General features: G+C 46.8%; 1 protein-coding gene across 1 annotated transcript in view; it reads right to left on the bottom strand.

Moving 5' to 3' along the window:
- Nucleotides 1–8,993, bottom strand: part of LOC142312738 (uncharacterized) — a 65,103-nt gene extending 56,110 nt beyond the window's left edge. The window contains exons 1-5 of the mRNA XM_075351726.1: nucleotides 8,729–8,993; nucleotides 3,266–3,426; nucleotides 1,450–1,641; nucleotides 207–413; nucleotides 9–120 (exon numbers count right to left, since the gene is read on the bottom strand). Coding sequence (XP_075207841.1) covers nucleotides 9–120; nucleotides 207–413; nucleotides 1,450–1,641; nucleotides 3,266–3,418 — 664 coding nt within the window. The 5' untranslated portion in view covers nucleotides 3,419–3,426; nucleotides 8,729–8,993. The remainder of the gene's footprint in view (nucleotides 1–8; nucleotides 121–206; nucleotides 414–1,449; nucleotides 1,642–3,265; nucleotides 3,427–8,728) is intronic.
- Between the last annotated feature and the right edge of the window lie 10,953 nt (nucleotides 8,994–19,946).

Raw genomic sequence — 19,946 nt, 5'->3', positions numbered from 1 at the left:
TCACTTACCTGGGCTAACATCTGTAAAGATCTCGACCTCTGTAAAGTGCTGATCTCCATCCACATTAGTCTCCTCTTCTGCATCTAGAACTTCAACTTGTTTATTAATCAGATAGTCATCCTACCAGAAAAAGAAGAATGCAAGTGAGAAACATCACCATAGCTCCTTTACTAATGACATATTAACCAACTATCTCAAATAGATACCTGACAATTCTGTAGAACAATGTCCTCCGAACAATCCTGGGAATACAGGGGACTGAGACATCTTTCTGGTGAAGTTCTCTTACCCGGTGATTTGAGGGGTTGGTGAATCTCCATTATGACGTCCTTGTAGAGATCCTTTTGTCCTTCTATATATTCCCACTCCTCCATGGAGAAATGGACAGTGACATCCTGACACCTTATAGGAACCTGACACACAATAATGATACAGTCATCATCCAGACACTTCATCTCGTTTGTTGATTTTCTGGTGCATAGACTGCAAAAGATATATCTAATTTTACAGCAGCTACATCCATGATACCCAAACCAAATTCTGACCACTCACTATGGTCAAATTACAGACTGAGAATACTGATCAATATAGACCTCAAACTTTTAACTAGGATCTTAGCTCATCATCTGAATACTGGGTTACGTTCCATCATACACCAAGTAGGCTTTGTCCCTCAAAAGAAAAGCATCCAATAATATATGAAAGGTTTCCCATCTCCTGCATTACTGCAAACAAAGGAACCAAGCAGGCATAGTACTTTCACTCCACATTAAGAAGGTGTACGATTTTGTATTGTGGCCTTACTTGTTTGTTCTGCATAGGTGGAAATTCCCAGATCAATAGCTCTCCTGGATCCAAGCTCAGCCTATGTTTTGTACAACTAGTGTTGAGTGGATCCGCGCGGTTTGAGTGGCAGATCCGAGTCACGGGATTCCGGTTGCACGATCCGGATCAGTGTGTGTTTTTGGTTTTTTTTTTCTCTCTCTCTTCTCCCCCCGGATTCCGCTCCCCATTGAGATATATGGGGCCGGATTTCGGATCGGAATTTATCAACCCGCTGGTCATCCGCCGCACCAGGATTTTTAATGATCCACTCAACTCTAGTTATAACGGCTTTTCTTCAGCGTTTTTAGAACAAGCTCTCCCCTTGGCCTCCCCCTTCCTGACAACAATATTTTCCCCTTTCCCACCTCCTTGTTTGTTTGCACTTAAGTATTCCCTTTAATTAAAGTTTTACATGAATATATTGTTATGCTTTATGCAAACGGACATGAATGTTAAAATTTTAATAATTTATCGTTCATAGATGTAGCTAATTTATTAAGTGGTGTGCATATTTTTTTTTTTTTAAATAGACTAAAGTATAAAATTCAGGTCTCAAGAAATTGCCCCCCCCCATACAACCATTGTGTTACCATATATTGTTCCAGTATTCCCAGTAGGGCTCACCTCTCCAGTCAGCAACTCAATGATCTTGTTGGTGATGTCTAGGATCTTCTGCTCATTGTATCTCTTGGGCATCATAGAATAATGGGAAGGCAACACAACGGAGCCCTTGGTCCTGCCCCATCCTTCAGTGCTATAGTGTTGGCTGCTGGGGGTCACACACTCCCCAGTGGTTTTATTCACTACTGTGCAATCCTGTGCATAAGAATAATCATTGAATAAATGCAGAGGGAACTACCCTATTCTCATTAGCCCAAGGAAATATAAGAAGCAATGTGATGAAACTTAAAAGGAAGGAGATTCAGATTAGACATTAGGAAAAACTTTCTGATAGTGAGGGCAGTCAGGGAGTGGAAAAGGCTGCAACGGGAGGTAGTCAGCTCTCCATCATTGGAAATCTTCAAGCGGAAACTGGATAAACATATAGCTGGGATGATTTAGGAAAGCCTGCACTCGCGGGGGGTTGGACCTGTTGGCCGTTTAGGTCCCTTCCAACTCTATCATTCTATGATTCTTTTAAATATTACTTTCTATAAACCCACAAGCCTTCACTTATTCGGTGCTGTCTTGATTTTAATACTGTGTTTTTCTAAAAATAAGACACTGTCTTATATTTTTTTTTGCCCCGCAAAAAAGCACTAGGGCTTATTTTTGGAGGAGGTCATATTCTTGGAGAAACATGGTTGGGGGTAAGTTTACCCCCCAAATAAAGCAGACCCCCCCCCCCCACACACACACTTTACAGGAGACTCATTTACCAGACACGGATGTCTGCGTGGCTTCCAGGTCCTCCCTGTGATCTCCGGTGGGTGGATGTGGTATGTGTGCGATCCGATGTTTGTGTGAGATTGGATATGTGCAGGTGTGCGATCACTGCAGGCCCTCCTGCTCGGCGTCTGAAGAGAATGTTTACGGGGTGCCCACTTTCTATAATGACGTGTCCTGCGGTATTCTATAACTTTTTTTTAGCTGCACGGACACTTCATTATTGAACCGCGACTAGGGCTTATTTTCGGGGTAGGGCTTATATTTAAGACTGGCTCAGAAAATGTTGAAAATCCCTGCTGGGGCTTATTTTTGGGGGAGGAATTATTTTTGGAAAAACACGGTATCAATTTCACCACATTCTTCATATTGAGATGGAAACATGATGTAATAGGTGCTGCATAAACAATTAAACCATTTTTCTCCCTTTTTTTAATGTCGCCTCTCCTTCGTGGACATATTTAAGTCTAAGTGGGCGTTATTACAGAAATTTTACTGGGGGCGTGTATTTTTTCTTCTTTCTAACGCTGACCAATCATAAGCAGGCATCAATATTCCGGGGAAAGAAGAACACGCCCCCAACAATTCTCTTCACTGAACAATGATCATCCAATCGTTTGTGCTATACATAGCAATACTACAGTACTACAGTACTGTATTGTGTAGCAAAAAAAGAATCAGCCTCCTAAGAATGCCAGCCACAACTTGGCGTTCACAGGAGTAGCGTCATGACCGAGACATGGTGGATCACTTCGATCGCATACCGTTGAGGACATAGAATGATGTGCACCCCTGGCAGGGCGCTGTACATACCGCTGTCAGAGATTGACAGTGGCATATTACAGGTTAATAGATGTGAGTGAAGCTCCACTACACGTGGCTGTTAGAGATAGATGATGGCTGAATATCACAGCCATCAACTGCCGGGAATGATGCGAGCTTGGAATGCGAGCTCGCATCTAAGTCAGGGAGCCGGAATATTACATTAAATGTACGTCATATGTTGTCAAGGAGTTAAAACTAATGTCAGGTAACATAAACCAGAATCCCTCACCTCTCCAGTTAGCAAGTAGATGATTTCCAGAGTGAGGTTTAATATTCTTTCCGTCATGTAACCATTTTCATTGCCTGTTCTCAGTGTTTCTGTAGGGTACTGCATATAAGAGCCTTTTTCTGACAACAGGATGAAGTTTTCTTGTGACTTCATAGTGCTACCTACAAAACACATCATGTACAAATCAAATTCATCAGTGACAAAAAAAACAAAAGATGTTCTGCACGATGTAAAGCCTGACTAATAACTAGGCCTGTCCTAATGAGGAAGGCAAGAGCAAGGCGTGTTTAGGCTATGTGCGCACACTGCGTCTTTTTGACGCTACGTTTTTGTGCGTTTTTGGCCGCTAAAAACGCACAAAAACGCACCTGCGTCGAAAAAACGCATCAAAAACGCATGCGTTTTTGCCGCGATTTGGTGCATTTTTGGCTGCGTTTTTGATCTATGCGTTTTGCTGCGTTTTTCAAATGCATTGCATGGGCGGAAAACGCAGAAAAACGCAGGAAAGAACTGACATGTCCATTTTTTTTTTTAACTCAAAAACGCAGGTAAAAAAACAGATGTGTGCGGACAGCAAAAATGAAAACTCATAGACTTTGCTGGGGAAGCAAAGTCCTGCAGTTTTGAGGCCAAAAACGCACCCGAAAAACGCGCAAAAACGCCGCGAAAAACGCACTGTGCGCACATAGCCTTACTATGCCTACGAAATATTTAATTAGCCACACAAAAAAGGGGTTTTTATTATAAAAGAAAAAGGAATTATTTCTATATAGTATATGGCTTAAATTTGCAAAAAAAAAAATCATGTCCATTAACTCCTTCCCAACATGTGACCTTCATGTAAGTTAGGAAGCAGTAAGGAGACGTGTTTTTTTTTCTTTGGTTTTTTTTTGGGGGGGGGGGAGGGGATTGGACAAATACAAGTCATAAACAATATGCAATTGTTTTTCTTCTTTCAGGAACTGAATCAGCACCATGGCAAATGTGTTATACAGCCAGCATCTGAGAGTTAAGATTGCAGCCGTAAACCCCTCATATGCTGCTATCAATCTCTATCAGCGGCATTTGAGGGGTTCTGAGGGCCCTCTGTTGCAGGCGACCATTGGACACCCACTCCCACCTATTCAATATGTCTGAAAAGGGCAGATGGATTAACATGGCACATGAAAGCTTGCAAAAGGCCCATATGGCACTATTTCTATGAGTCAATCCCAATTAAAAATAAAGGAATTATAAGCAATCGGTATTGCCACGACCAGAAAACATGAATTCTTTGTATGTACATCAAAATAATATCAAGAAAAAAGTCTAATTGCTCAGAAAAAAAAAAAGTACATAAAACCCTCTTGAAGCTCCATCAATGGAAAACCAAATAAGCTACATATCCTAGAAATTAGAATCACAATCCAAATTTATCTTTTGTTTTTTTTTTAATATCTGAATTTATTTTCATTAAAAAAAAAAGCGCATCCAAATAAAAACACCATACAAGGGTATTCCTTTAATTTTGTGGAATTGTTGTGAAGATGTGTTTTACCGCACAATGAAAACACAATAGAGGAATGGCAGGACATTTGTTGTCACTTCCATAGGACAGACCATCAACATGCGCTCGTTGGGGGGTCCAGCACCCTTCCATTGTGGGAGCAGGTTTCAGCTGAGCGTTGGAGGTGCCGGGTCCCATACTTATGATCTTTTCCAGGAATATTAGTAAGGGCTCACTCAGACATCCTTTTTTCATGTAGACAAGGAAAGTGGACTGATTGTTTTGGTCAGAGTTTCATGCGCGTGCCATCAGAGTTTGGTCCGAGTGACATCAGTAAGAAAAAAAAAATTCTCTAAGCTTTTCCTGTCGGGCAGTCTATGAAAATCGGAAATCACACATATGGCATCTAAATGCTGTACGATAATTCACGGATGCTTAGACTTGCATTGACAATTTTGATCTGACACAGATCAATGACGGACATGTGTCCAATATTTTGTGCAAATAACTCAGTCTGCAGAAAATCATGAACAGGTGTATGATCCCATTCATTACCATGAGTACGACTATTATCCGTGAAAAATATGGATGCAAAAAATGGATGTCTGAATGAGGCCTAAGTTGCATTTATCTAAACATTCAAAGACTTTTTTTTTTTTAACTAAAAATTCTTAAAAATATCATCTATAAATGACTACATGGTGAATTTAAAGGGGTCGCCCACTTCTTACATTCATGTCTGATCGGCCGGGGTCCGACACCCGACACCCCCACGATCAGCTGTTCTTAATGCCGGCGGAAGCAGGTGATAACAAATGCTCAGTTCCGGAGCTGCACCGTCTTCTGATAGCAGCTGCAGTCAGGTAATGCACATCCACCTCATACTGATTTGAATGGGAGGTGGATGTGCAGTACCTGTCAGTGGCCACTATCAGGTGACGAGGCCACTGAGCATTTCCATTAAAATCAATGGGCCTGCACGTGCATATTTTGCCATGGACTGTGTGTCCGTGTGGAGCATACGTGTGCCCGTGTGCCCCACACGTAGACATGTCCGTTTTTCTCTGGCATGACGGGTGTCACACGGACCGCACGGATGTGATCTGTGTGACACGCACCAGAGAAAACACACGTGCCAGTGAATTAAAAGAATTTGTATACTCATCTTCTCCAGCCCTCCTGTCTCTGCCGCTGCTGTCACTTGCTTCCGACCCCCACTCATTATACTCATCGCATATTCACTCCACTGTGAGCGGAAGCTGCAGCAGCGGGGAGTCGGCAGGACCGGAGACCGAAGATCAGCAAAATGGACAGCAATGCCAGGGACAGGTGAGCTGAAAGTTCCCGCTCTCCGTGTGTTATTACGGATATCACACGGAGAACACACGTGTACCATAAACATGGCAGAGGGCAATACACACCTTTGACACGTCCGTGAAAAACGTGCGTGATTTTCATGGACGTGTGAAAGAGGCCTTAAGGATAGACCATCAATGAGTAGTGGACAACCTCTCTAACCTAAAACAGTGGACATGTGAAAACTTGTACTCATAAAATAAGCGATCGTATCAAGAAAACTAAGCTGCAAAAGAAATAGATGTCTACCTTAAGAAACTGATTACAACACGAGTGACCGCCCTAAACCGAACACACATTCTTTCTGAAAAGAGTTTTCTTCCTAAGGCCTCATTGGGATGTCAGTGATTTTTCATGTATGGGGAAAAAAAACAAAACGAAAAAAACCCATACAAAACCATCTGGGTACCATCAGTGTTTTGGATCAGAGTTTCAAAACTGATTTTCTTGTAATAACAAAAATAAATCAATAAAAATATACAAAAGCTTCTCCGATCCATCACAGTGTTAATCGCAGGCAGCACATTGATGGCATCCGTTTGTAGTAAGTGATTCTTACAGATCCATAGACTTGTATCAGGGATTCGATAAAAAACGGACATTTGATTGGGATTTTCTTTACAGACTCTCAGTTCGCGGAAAAATAAAAACAGGCATGTGAAAAGATCCAAAGACTATAAGGCTTTGTGCACACGCTGCAGATTTGGTGCAGAAATTTTCTGCATCAAATATGCACGCTGTGGCAAAAAAAAAAATTCAAAATCGGATGCGCTTTTTTTGGGCCATCAAGAAAGTCAATTAATTGAGGTCAATGGGTAAAGCAAAAAAAAAAACCCGCTGTTAAACCTGACCAATAATTGACATGCTGCAGATTTTTTGTGCATTAAAATCTACAACAAAAATCGAGCTGAAAAAAAACCGCACCGTCTGCACAGCAAATCTAACATCCCATAGACTTTGCTGACTTCAGGAGAGGCATGTAACCGCAGCGTGTGCACAGGGCCTAATAGGGCCACAGATTGCACATGTGAGGAACAGGTGTCTGAATGAGGCTGTGCATCTTTGGTGGGATATACTAAAAAGAATGATGAAAAGGAATAACTAAAAAGAATGAAGATAATAACTTGTTAGGTGCACATTATGTAGATGTATAAAAAGTTTCTTGTGCAAGTTAGACATGGAATGAACATGAAATATCTGTAGATAATAATAGAATGAACGCATATCCCATATAACCAAGTGTATATCATGTTACCTGAGCATTATAGGTGTGGAATGAACATGAAATATCTGTAGATAATAATAGAAAGAACGCATATCCCATATAACCAAGTGTATATCATGTTACCTGAGCATTATAGGTGTGGAATGAACATGAAATATCTGTAGATAATAATAGAAAGAACGCATATCCCATATAACCAAGTGTATATCATGTTACCTGAGCATTATAGGTGTGGAATGATCATGAAATATCTGTAGATAATAATAGAATGAACGCATATGCCATATAACCAGGTGTATATCATGTTACCTGAGCATTATAGGTGTGGAATGATCATGAAATATACGTTGAAAATAGGAAAATGAACGCATATGCTATATAACCAGGTGTATATTACGTTACCCGAGCATTATAGGTGTGGAATGATCATGAACTATACGTTGATAATAGGAAAATGAACGCATATGCCATATAACCAGGTGTATATTATGTTACCTGGGCATTATAGGTGTGGAATGATCATGAAATATACGTTGATAATAGGAAAATGAACGCATATCCCATATAACCAGGTGTATATTATGTTACCTGAGCATTATAGGTGTGGAATGATCAAGAAATGCGTTCATGTGACGGATCAGCTGATCGGGTAGCCCCGCCAGGTCCTTAAGCTCGGAATAGATGTAGCGCATCACGAGACATACGCCGGAGAGGTGAGGATTTTTTTTTTTTTTTTTAACACTTGCTTCACTCCTGCAAAGTATGTATATAATGTACTGTATAATGCTCAGGTAACATAATATACACCTGGTTATATGGAATATGCGTTCATTTTCCTATTATCTACATATATTACCTGATCATTGCATACCTATAATGCTTGCTCATATATAATGTTCATTTCATGTCTAACTTGCCAAAGAAACCTTTTATACATCTACATAATATACACCTAATAAGTTATTATCCTCATTCTTTTTATTTATTCATCATTCTTTTTAGTATGTCCCATCTTTGGTTCTGATGCAAATACTCGAGTTTTGGCAGGAAAACCTGAGTAAAATGCAGTGATGTGATTTATCTTTTTTCTGTCATTCAAATGGGTGAAAAATGCTACAAAAAACTGACATGCTTGGAAATAAACACTTTGATGGTTCAAATCTCAAAGGAACACATAAGAATCATGTGAACAAGCCCTAAGGCTAAGGCTTCCATCCTGATACCCTCATAACACTCATGCATACCACAATGTAAGGGTGTCTGTGGAGCAAAGCATCCTCCACCATTGTCCTGCATACATCACATGCACATTATACCAACATGCAGCAATTCTACCTTCCCTTGTAACCTGCATACACTGAATACAAAGACATGCCACAAGCCAAGCACGGCATACCATAATATGACAGGGTGACAGCTTCACAGAATTGCCATTAACTTCTGCCAGTCACAATAATGTCCTGTTGGTGTTTCCGCCTCCTCACCCGGAAGCTGTCACGAGCTGCCTCCAGGTTTTGCGTTCCAGCTGTTACATCATGTGAACCGCTGAAGCCATTTTGGTGGCTGAGCTGGGGGGACGCGCTCATGTGTCTGCCTCCTTATAGCCGCAGTCTCTCACCACACAGGTGACTGACTACCTGCAGAGAACAGATAGTAAACAGGAGGGCTGTCATTTCCAGAAGATACCACAAAACGAGCTCTCAGCTGTGATACGACTGGAGGGTGGTGGCCATTTTCTTGTAGCCCACAATCCCCAGCTTCTGCACTGCGAGGAGTGAGCATCAAGGCGCAAAGTGGGGCGTTTAATGGCGTAGGGAGGGCATCATTGAGACGTGTGGGCTCAGCTGCAAGCCTCTCCTGCTGTCCATGCCTGTGCTGTTTTCTACCACCACTGTGACACAAGAGTGGGGTGAGCCTAGGTGCCACCTAGTAACCATTAATGTCACCTCACACCCTGCGCTGACTAGAAATCCAAACTAAAAGGAGTCGGCCATCAGTAGCTGAGTGACCTATAAGGCAGATACCGCCATGTCTGAACAGCCTTCAGCCACGTGCACACATTGAGTATTTGGGAAGTCTTTAAAGGGAACCTGTCAGCAGAAATGTCCCCTAAAACCTAACAGATTCCCCCTCTGCAGCTCCTGGGCTGCATTCTATAAAGGTCCCTGTTATGATTGTGCCCACTTTCTGACCAAAAAAAGTGTTTATAAAGTTGTACCTTTTTGGCTTCGGATTCTGTAAATCTGACACGGGGGCGGGCAGCCTGATGGCCGTTATTCTGCCCCCTGGTCCTGTATGCCGCCCCCATCGCTGATTTCCATACTTCTGGACGCCGCCCACTGCTCCAGCCATCCCCGCGCATGCCCAGTGCCCATCTCTCGTGGATGAGCACTGTGCCCAGCGTCACCGCTGCTGACGTGCACGCAGGGTTAAGATTATGGGCGGTGCTGTGTTGTTTATTCCTAAGCAACCGCCCATAATCGCGGGACCGCGCTTTCCCCCTCGTGACGTGGGGGTCAGCAGCAGCGCGCTTGCGCAGAACGAAGCAGGCCGAGGGGGAAAGCGCGGTCCCGCGATTATGGGCGGTGACGCTGGGCACAGTGCTCATCCACGAGAGATGGGCACTGGGCATGCGCGGGGATGGCTGGAGCAGTGGGCGGCGTGTCAGATTTACAGAATCCGAAGCCAAAAAGGTACAACTTTATAAACACTTTTTTTTGGTCAGAAAGTGGGCACAATCATAACAGGGACCTTTATAGAATGCAGCCCAGGAGCTGCAGAGGGGGAATCTGTTAGGTTTTAGGGGACATTTCTGCTGACAGGTTCCCTTTAACCTCAGTATTTGTAGCAAAAACCAGTAGTGGGTGATAAATACAGGAGTGGTGCAGTGTGTCTATTATACTTTTACTTGGATTGTTCCACTCCTGATTTTGGCTACAATTACTGAGGTAAAAAACTCACCAAATACTCCATGTGCACAACTAAGGCTATGTGCGCACGCTGCAGTTTTTGCCGCGGATTTGATGCAGAAAATGTGTCTAACATTTCTGCAGTCATTCCCCAGCAAAACCTATGGGTATAAAAAAAATGCTGTGTGCACACTTTTTTTTTTTTTTATACCTGCGGATTTACCCGCGGAATTTCCGCTGCGGAATTAATGTGCATTTCACTTCTTTTCTACAGGTCTCTGCGGTTTAGCCATTAATTATTGGTAAAAACCCGCAAGGACCAACCGGCGGAAAAAATGCAGATAATCCGCACCAAACCGTGACAAAACCGCATGCGGATTTTGGTGCATTTGTTTACCACAGGTGTGGGATTCTTTCAGAGGGTCTAGTTTTTCCTTAAGAAAAAGTCAGTTTCTAGTGCGCACATGGCCTTTAGGGTATGTGCACATGATCAGGACCTGCAGTGTCCTGGACGCGGCAGGTCCTGATTTGCGGGGCCGTGAGTCTCCTCCGCAGGAGACCACAGCTTCCCGTGCCCATGATCAGGGTTCAGTGCGCTGCGGTCTGTCGCTTATGTTCTCCCTATGGGGGACGCATGCAAATCTGCAGCAAACAATTGAGATGCTGCAGCTCAAAGCCGCCCCACAGGTCAGTGTTTGCTATGGAAAAAACAAGCACAGTGGTCTCGGGATTTCTAGAGATTTCCACTATGCTTGTACTGTACAACGCAGCGTTTTGGACACAGCTGAAACATGCTTTGTCCAAAACACTGTGAACACTGATTGTGGGCACACACTAAAGCCTGCTTTACACGCTGCAATTTCTCGTGCGATCGCACCCACCCCCATCGTTTGTTCGGCACGGGCAATTTCTTGCCAGTGTCGCACAAAGTCGTAACCCCCCGTCACACATACTTACCTTCCAAACGACCTCGCTGTGAGCGGCGAACATTCTCTTCCTGAAGGGTGAGGGACGTTCGGCGTCACAGTGACGTCACGCAGTGGCCGGACAATAGAAGCAGCGGGGCGTAGATGAGCGGAACGTAAACATCCCGCCCACCTCCTTCCTTCCGCATTGCCGGCGGGATGCAGGTAAGCTGCAGTTCATCATTCCCGGGGTGTCACACAGAGCGATGTGTGCTGCCTCGGGAACAATGAACAACCGGTGCGCAGAAGGACGTGCGATATTTAGAAAATGAGCGAAGTGTCAACGAGCAACGATAAGGTGAGTAATTTTGCACGATCACAGTCGCTCATTTTTGTTACACGCTATGATATGTTAAACGAGGCCGGATGGGCGTCACTAGCGACGTGACCCCGACGACATATCGTTAGATATATCGTAGCGTGTAAAGCGGCCTTTAGGCTATGTGCACACACTGCATCTTTTCCTGCGTTTTTGGTGCATTTTTGAGGTTACAAAGATGAACCTAATGCATGCATTTCCTTCCCCTAGCAAAGTCTATGGGATTTCTGCATTTTTGAAGATGCATCATTTCAATTATGTTTCCGTTTTTGAGCCCTTCCAGTCAATAGATTTGACTTAAAAAAACTAATTGGGCAAAATGTGGTAAAAACGCGACAAACACGTGTTTTTGATGCGTTTTTGCTGTGGGTGCGTTTTTTGGGCTCCAAAAAAGCTGCATCTTTGTGGTAAGGAAAAGATGCAGTGTGTTAACATAGCCTAAAGGCCGCTTTACACGCTGCGACATCGCTAGCCGATCCTAGCAATGTCGAGCGTGATAGCACCCGCCCCCATCGTACGGCCGATATGTGGTGATCGCTGCTGTAGCGAACATTATCGCTACGGTAGCGTCACACGCACATACCTGTGCAGCGACGTCGCTGTGACCGGCGAACCGCCTCCTTTCTAATGGGGCGGTTCGTTCAGCGTCACAGCAGCGTCACTGAACCGCCGCCCAATAGAAAAGGAGGGGCGGAGATGAGCGGCCGGAACATGCCACCCACCTCCTTCCTTCCTCCTCTTCCGGTGGACGCAGGTAAGGAGATGTTTGTCGTTCCAGCGGCGTCACACATAGCGATGTGTGCTGCCGCAGGAACGACAAACAACATCGTTACTGCAGCAGCAACGATAATTGAGAAGAGGGGGGCATGTCACCGATGAGATTTTGAACGTTTTTGCGACGATTCAAAATCGCTCATAGGTGTCACACACAATGACATCGCTAAAGCGGCCGGATGTGCGTCACAAAATCCGTGACCCCAACGAGATCGCTTTAGCGATCTCGTAGCGTGTAAAGCCACCTTTAGAGCAGGGGTGGAGAACCTCCGGGAGACCTTTTCTGCGGCCTCCGGGAATCTGCCGGCAGCCGCGTCTTGCCAGCTGCCAGCCCTTTAAATCCCCATGTGCGCTGCGATGACGCGCATTCAGTGTTCACTACTGAACGCTGGTCAGTGCCTGTGTGCTCAGAGCTTATTTTGTGGGCGGGGTTAGCACTTTCGCCCCGTCCCATAGAAACCCAGCAGCAGTTTCACGGCTTCAAGTCTGTGTGCCCTCTCCCACTGTGATATGTGAGCGCTCTCCCGTGCTGCATGCCAGCTCCCCCGTGCTCGCTCCCCCTTGCTGCTTGCCAGCTCCCCCGTACTCGCCCCCCCGTGCTGCGTGCCAGCTCCCCCGTGCGTGCTCCACTGTGCTGGGTGCCCGCTACCAATGTGCGCGCTCGCACTGCTGTGCCCACTCCCCCTGTGCCCGCTCCCACTGTGCTATATGAGTGCTCTCCCTTGCTGCGTGCTAGCTCCCCCGTGCTCGCCCCCGTGCTGTGTGCCAGCTCCCCCGTGCTCGCTCCCCCATGCTGCGTGCCAGCTCCCCCGTGCGCGCTCCCACTGTGCTGTGTGCCCGCTACCAATGTGCGTGCTTGCACTGCTGTGCCTGCTCCCTCTGTGCCCGCTCCACCAGGGTTGTGTGCCCCCTTCCCCGGAGTTGTGTGTCCCCCCGGCTGTGTGCCCCCCTCCCCTAGGTCTGTATGCCCCCCCCTCCCCTAGGTCTGCATGCCCCCCCTCCCCTAAGTCTGCATGCCCCCCCTCCCCTAGGTCTGCGTGCCCCCACACCTCGCCTAGGTCTGTGTGCCTCCCTCCCTGCCCTAGATCTGTGTGCCCTCCTCCCTCCCCTAGATCTGTGTGCCCTCCTCCCTCCCATAGGACTGTGTGCCCCCCACTCACCCAGGGTTGTGTGACTCCCCCCCCCCAGTGCTGTGTACCACCCCTAGTGATGTGCCCCCCAGTGATGTCCATGCACCCCCATGCTGCCTGCGCCCCTGTTGCGATGTCTGTGCTCTGCATGTGTTGTCAGTTTTCCCCTAGCTCCCTTAGTGCTGTCCGTGCCCCCCCAGTGCTGTCTGTGCCCCCCCCAAAGCTGTCTGCGCCCCAAAGCCATATCTGTGCCTCCCAGTGATGTATATGCCCTCAGCCTCTTTTGTGACGTATGTGACGACACTGACTCTGTCAGTGCCTAGCAAGGGTTAAAGTTTCTTAACATTCAGCCAGACATGAAGATATTTTGTTTAGGCCTAAAACACACTTCCGCAAAAAAAACGTCCGTATGACAAAGTCCGTTTTTCGGGTCCGTATTCCGTATTTTTGGGGCGCTTCTCCGGTACATATGGCATCCGTGTGATGGCGTATGCGAGCCGTGTGTACGTGTGGAATGTCTGTATTGACATAAAATACGTACGTGTGCAGTCCGTGTGCCGTCCGTTTTTTCAGATACGTATTTTCACACAAATAACCTTGTTAGCCCATCAAAATGTGCTCCTGGTGTGTTAAATTGGTCAATTAACTACCCAATTTGGTTAGTTTGCTTAAAAAAACCTTAAAAAACATGGCTTCAGAGCTCATTCTCACATTAGACACACTCCAAAATGTCTCTCTCCAATGAAGCAACCATGTATTTGCTCTGGTTGATATCTAGGAGATTTGGGGTTAGGCGACACATGATTGAAGAAGAGCCACCACTGGAGAGAAGGATGTGGATTCACCCCCTTGTGAAGCTCAGAAAAAACACATGGGCATTTTAATATTTTATATGGCGAAATGCTGAAATTTCCACCTAAATTCCAAGCCTACTGCCATCTCACCATGAATTCATTTGACAACATCCTTGGCCTTGTGTACCATCGTTTGAAGCATCAGGACACCTCTATGCGCCTCAGCATCTCCCCTGAGGAACGACTTTTGGTGACTTTACGGTAGGTGTTGTCATGTATACTCATGCTTTATCTGTTATTTTGAAATACATGTTAAATCTCAAAGGCATCATTTTGTTGAAATTATGTAATTTAAAATTATGGTCTTTGTAGAAAACTTATATTGATCACTTAACCACAGTGCAATTTCAAAATAAGATCTGAGAAGTCACATCTACCATTCTATCTCTACAAAAATTAAAGAAACAAGAGGCTTAACTCAAACAAGCTGGTTTATTAAAAAGAAAATTTATTTTTTTTTCCAATATGGAAAGTAAAAATCACATATGTTTTCCCAACCAAAGAAATTTTAAAAAAACATACACAGTATCTCGCCAGTCATTGGATGATACAAATATTTGGTGTGAAATACAAATTACATGAATAGTCAAAGTAATGTCATGTTTTTATTCTATTTCAGTTACCTAGCAAATGGGCAATCCATCAGCAGTCTGCATTTCAAATTCTTATTGGGAAGGTCAACAATTGGCAAGATTATCCTGCATACCTGCACTGTGCTTTGGGAGACCCTTAGGCATCATGTCATGCAGCGGCCTTCAACACATGAATGGATGCACATTTCAGATGAATTTTTGGAGAAAACAGCTTTCCCAAATTGTATTGGTGCCATTGACGGAAAACACATTAGAGTGAAGAAACCACCTAACTCTGCATCAAGATATTTTAATTATCATAAGTTTTTTTCTGTAGTTATTTTGGCCATGGTAGATACAAACTACTGCTTTTTATTTGCTGATATTGGGGCTTATGGCAGTGCCTCAGATGCACGCATTTTCAGAAGTTCACGTTTAGCAAGACGATTAATGTCTGATAGTTTAAGTTTGCCTGCACCAAGACCATTGCCTGGTACTAATGGCCCTATTGTCCCTTTTGTAATGGTTACAGATCAGGGGTTTGCATTGTCTAGGCATTTGATGCGTCCATATCCCAGAAGGGGGCTGGACAGATCAAAAGCCCTATTTAATAGCAAATTGGCCAGAGCACGTTGCTATGTTGAACGTGCCTTTGGCATTTTGGCCTCAAGATGGCGCATTTATCAAACCACCATCCAACTCCAACCAACCACCGTCAAGGCTGTCATTAAAGCTACAGTAGTGTTACATAATTACTGTAGATTACATGAAAGCAATGACGAAGACATTGAGGAGTTGCCTGCTTTAAATGCACCATTTGTAGAGAATGGTAGTGTTAGAACCACTGTGTCCACTTCTGGTCTACAAGTGAGGAATCAGTTTAAAGATTATTTTAGTTTAAATCGCCATAGTCATGTATAATTTTGACATTGTTATAGTTTTTTATCACTTGGTTACATAAGCACAAACGCATATGTATTACAAAAGAGAAAATTACCATACATAGGTATAATTTGTGTTTCTTTATCGTTCCTATGGGAGACCCAGACATTGGGTGTATAGCTTCTGCCTCCGGAGGACACACAAAGTACTACACTCAAAAGTGTAGCTCCTCCCTCTGAGCTTATACACCCCCTGGAGAACCAGATCTAACCAGTTTATCGCTTTGTGTTCAGGAGGTCATACATCCACACATGCATTCTCATCTGATTTTTCATTTTTGGAAAGAGTTTGAAGAAAAGCGGGTCCAAGCTTGGACCCCCGGCATGTCCCTTCTCACCCCACGGTGTCGGCGGTGCTGTTAAGGTTGATTCCCAGGCTGGAGCCTTACATGCCGTGCTCCTTCACCATCCCTCCGGGGCTCTGGCTTGAAGTGGGAGCCAGCACAGTTCTCCATGCTTGGCATGAGACCGGTCTCCATCTGCAGCCCTTCAGGACCCTGCTGGACCGGAGCACTCATCCCTCAGAGACTTGGAACCCTGCGTCTCAGCAAGTTAAGTACCTGAGATGGTTGTATATGGGGGTCCCTTGTACTTTATTGTTGTGGGAGAGTGTGCTGAGTGATTTTTCTGACATTTCCGACGGGTTCTCTGGCTGTCGCCTGAGAACCGCGCCGATGGTGCCTGCGCGTCGGCCGCACCGCTCAAATTTAGGCCCCGGCTTCGCCGGAGGCCTACTTTTGGTTTCACTGCCCTCGCATGTCATTCATGCAGAGGGACAGCGCGGCTCCGCCCTGCGGCCGTTCTACAAAGGGGAGAGACACTCCTCACTGAGTACATGTCTCCTCCCCTGTGAATCTCTTTGGCCCTCCAGATCCCGCTCTCAGAGTGAGTCCCGCCCCCTCTCTTCACTCCGGTGGCCATTTTCTCAGCGTTTTTCCCTGCAATCACCACTGGTCTGCAGCATCCCTGCTGAGGTGCTTGGGAGTCCGGGCTTCGGGATCTGGAGGGCACAAAAACCGCTCCAGCGGTTTGGTAAGCCACAACCTCTGGTTGTGGACCTTCTGTATATACTCTCTGGGGGTCATTCTGGCAGAGCCCTCACTCCAGCAGCATGTCACACACGAGGAGCAAGGCTCCAAAGCTGTTTTCAGTATGCACTGCATGTAGGCTCCTACTGCCGGAACCGAGCACCTATCCACATTGTGATGCCTGCTCTAACCTGACGTTGCCTCAGCCTGAAATCGCACCCCCAGGGGTCTCTCAGGCTGCTTCGGCTCCTGTGGCTGAACCCCCGGCTTGGGTAGAATCCTTAACCAGGTCTATCTCCCAGTCTTTTGCTGACTCCATGGGACATCTGTCCAGGACTTTGCTGAGCATGCATCAGCCCCCTTCACAGGGTGCCTCTGCTGCTAGGTCTCTCTCAGGACCGGAGCTCACAGAGGATTCATCATCTGGTCCCAGGCCCCGTCCTTCTAAAAAGAGACGCAGGGCTCCCTCTCCTTCGTCCCGCGGCTTGGTTTCAGAAGCTGACTCGCAGGATAAGGAGGATGCCTTTACTGGGGGCTCGGAGACTGCCTCCATGTGCCCCATTGGTCTGTCCGAAAGTGACTCAATGTTAGTGATTTGATTGCGTCCATTAATTCTGTACTGGATCTCAATCCGCCAGTATCAGAGGAGCAACCCTCTCTGGCAGAAAAGCACCAGTTTACCTCGCCTAAGAGGACAAAGAGTGTGTTCTTTAACCACTCCAGTTTTCAGGCCGCTGTGACCAAGCCCAGGGCCTGCCCTGACAAACGCTTCCCTAAGCGTGGTTCTGATGACCGTTTTCCCTTTCCACCTGAGGTGGTCAAGGAGTGGGCTCATTCGCCAAAGGTAGACCCCCCGGTGTCTAGACTCTCAGCCCGGACCGTTGTATCAGTGGCTGATGGCACCTAGCTTAAGGATTCCACTGACCGCCAGGTTGACCTTCTGGCCAAATCCGTATATGAGGCGGCAGGGGCCTCGTTCGCCCCGACTTTTGCAGCAGTGTGGGCTCTCAAAGCCATCTCTGCTTCTCTAGAGGAGATGCATTCCCTCACTAAGGAATCTATACCTGAGATGGTTGCCTTAACTTCCCAAGCTTTGGCTTTTTCATCCTATGCCATGTCTGCTATGCTGGAGGCTTCTCACCGCACTGCGGTGGCTTCGGCTAATTCCCTCGCTATCCGCAGGATCTTGTGGCTTCGAGAGTGGAAGGCAGATGCTTCTTCAAAGAAGTACCTTGCTGGGCTCCCTTTTGCTGGGTCCCGGCTGTTCGGAGAACAGCTGGATGAAATTATTAAGGAAGCTACTGGCGGGAAGAGTACTTCCATGCCACAAACCAAAACCAAGAAACCTGTCCAGGGTAGGAATCAGTCGAGGTTTCGTTCCTTTCGTTCCTCCAACTGGTCGTCCTCTAAGCCCTCGGCCTCGTCCACTAACACTGCCCAGGACCAAAAATCCAGCTGGCGCACAAAAGCGCGTCCACAGAAGACCGCAGGTGCGGCTGCCACTAAGGCAGCCTCCTCTTGACTGTCTGTCCGCGCCAGCAACGTCATTAGTCGGTGGCAGGCTCTCACACTTTGGCGACGTGTGGTTTCAACACGTCTCCGATCAGTGGGTGCGGGATATCATCTCCCACGGCTACAGGATAGAATTCTCTTCCAGCCCACCAAACAGATTTTTTCTGTCAACTCCCCCCTGCTCCAAGGCCGCCGCCTTCTCTCAGGCCGTGGCATCCTTGCAGGCCAATGGAGTAATTGTACCGGTTCCCGCCCGGGAACGGTTCAGAGGTTTCTACTCAAATCTCTTCCTAGTCCCCAAAAAGGACGGTTCCTTCCGGCCCATCCTGGATCTCAAGCTTCTCAACGAGCATGTTCAGGTGCGGCATTTTCGCATGGAGTCTCTGCAGTCAGTCATTGCATCAATTACCCAAGGGGATTTCCTGGCATCCATCGACATCAGAGATGCCTATCTGCATGTGCCAATTGCAGTTTCACACCAGCGTTGGCTACGTTTTGCAATCGGAGAGGAACATTTCCAATTCGTGGCTCTCCCCTTCGGGTTAGCCACGGCCCCTCGGGTATTCACCAAGGTCATGACAGCAGTGATTGCGGTTCTGCACCTACAGGGGTTGGTAGTGATTCCTTACCTGGACGACCTTCTAATCAAGGCTTCATCCAGCGCAGACTGTCAGCGGAGTGTCTCGCTCACTCTTGCCACTCTAACCCAATTCGGGTGGATTGTCAATCTTCCCAAATCCTCTCTGACTCCGACCCAGAGTCTCACGTACCTAGGGATGCAGTTCGAGACTCTGCCGGCACTTGTGAAGTTGCCCTTAGTCAAACAGCAGTCCCTCCAACTGGCGGTCCGCGCTCTGCTGAGGCCCCGCCGTTATTCCATCAGGCACCTGATGCAGGTGCTGGGTCAGATGGTGGCGTCAATAGAGGCTGTTCCCTTTGCCCAGTTCCATCTGCGATCACTGCAGCTGGACATTCTCCGCTGTTGGGACAAGCGGCCTTCCTCCTTGCACAGGTTAGTGGCTCTGTCGCCACAGACCAGGAGCTCTCTTCAGTGGTGGCTTCGGCCCCTCTCTCTGTCTCAGGGGCGCTCCTTCCTGACCCTGTCCTGGGTGATTCTCACCACGGATGCCAGTCTGTCCGGCTGGGGAGCGGTATGTCTCCACCACCGAGCGCAGGGCACTTGGACTCCGTCCGAGTCAGCCCTCTCGATCAATGTGCTGGAAACCAGAGCTGTGCTTCTAGCTCTCCTAGCCTTTCACCACCTGTTGGCGGGCAAGCACATCCGAGTCCAGTCAGACAACGCGACAGCAGTTGCCTACATCAATCACCGAGGCGGGACACGCAGCCGCCTGGCAATGTTGGAGGTACAACGCATCCTTCAATGGACGGAGGACTCCAAGTCCACCATATCCGCAGTCCACATCCCAGGCGTGGAAAACTGGGAAGCAGATTATCTCAGCCGTCAAACCGTGGACAGTGGCGAGTGGTCCCTGCATCCGGCAGTGTTTCAGTCAATCTGTTGCAAATGGGGCACTCCGGACGTGGACCTAATGGCATCCCGTCACAACAACAAGGTTCCGGTTTACGTGGCTCGCTCCCACGATCCTCAG

This window comes from Anomaloglossus baeobatrachus, chromosome 5, assembly GCF_048569485.1.
Source record: "Anomaloglossus baeobatrachus isolate aAnoBae1 chromosome 5, aAnoBae1.hap1, whole genome shotgun sequence".
Taxonomy (NCBI): domain Eukaryota; kingdom Metazoa; phylum Chordata; class Amphibia; order Anura; family Aromobatidae; genus Anomaloglossus; species Anomaloglossus baeobatrachus.
This window is presented reverse-complemented; position numbering and strand designations above follow the sequence as displayed.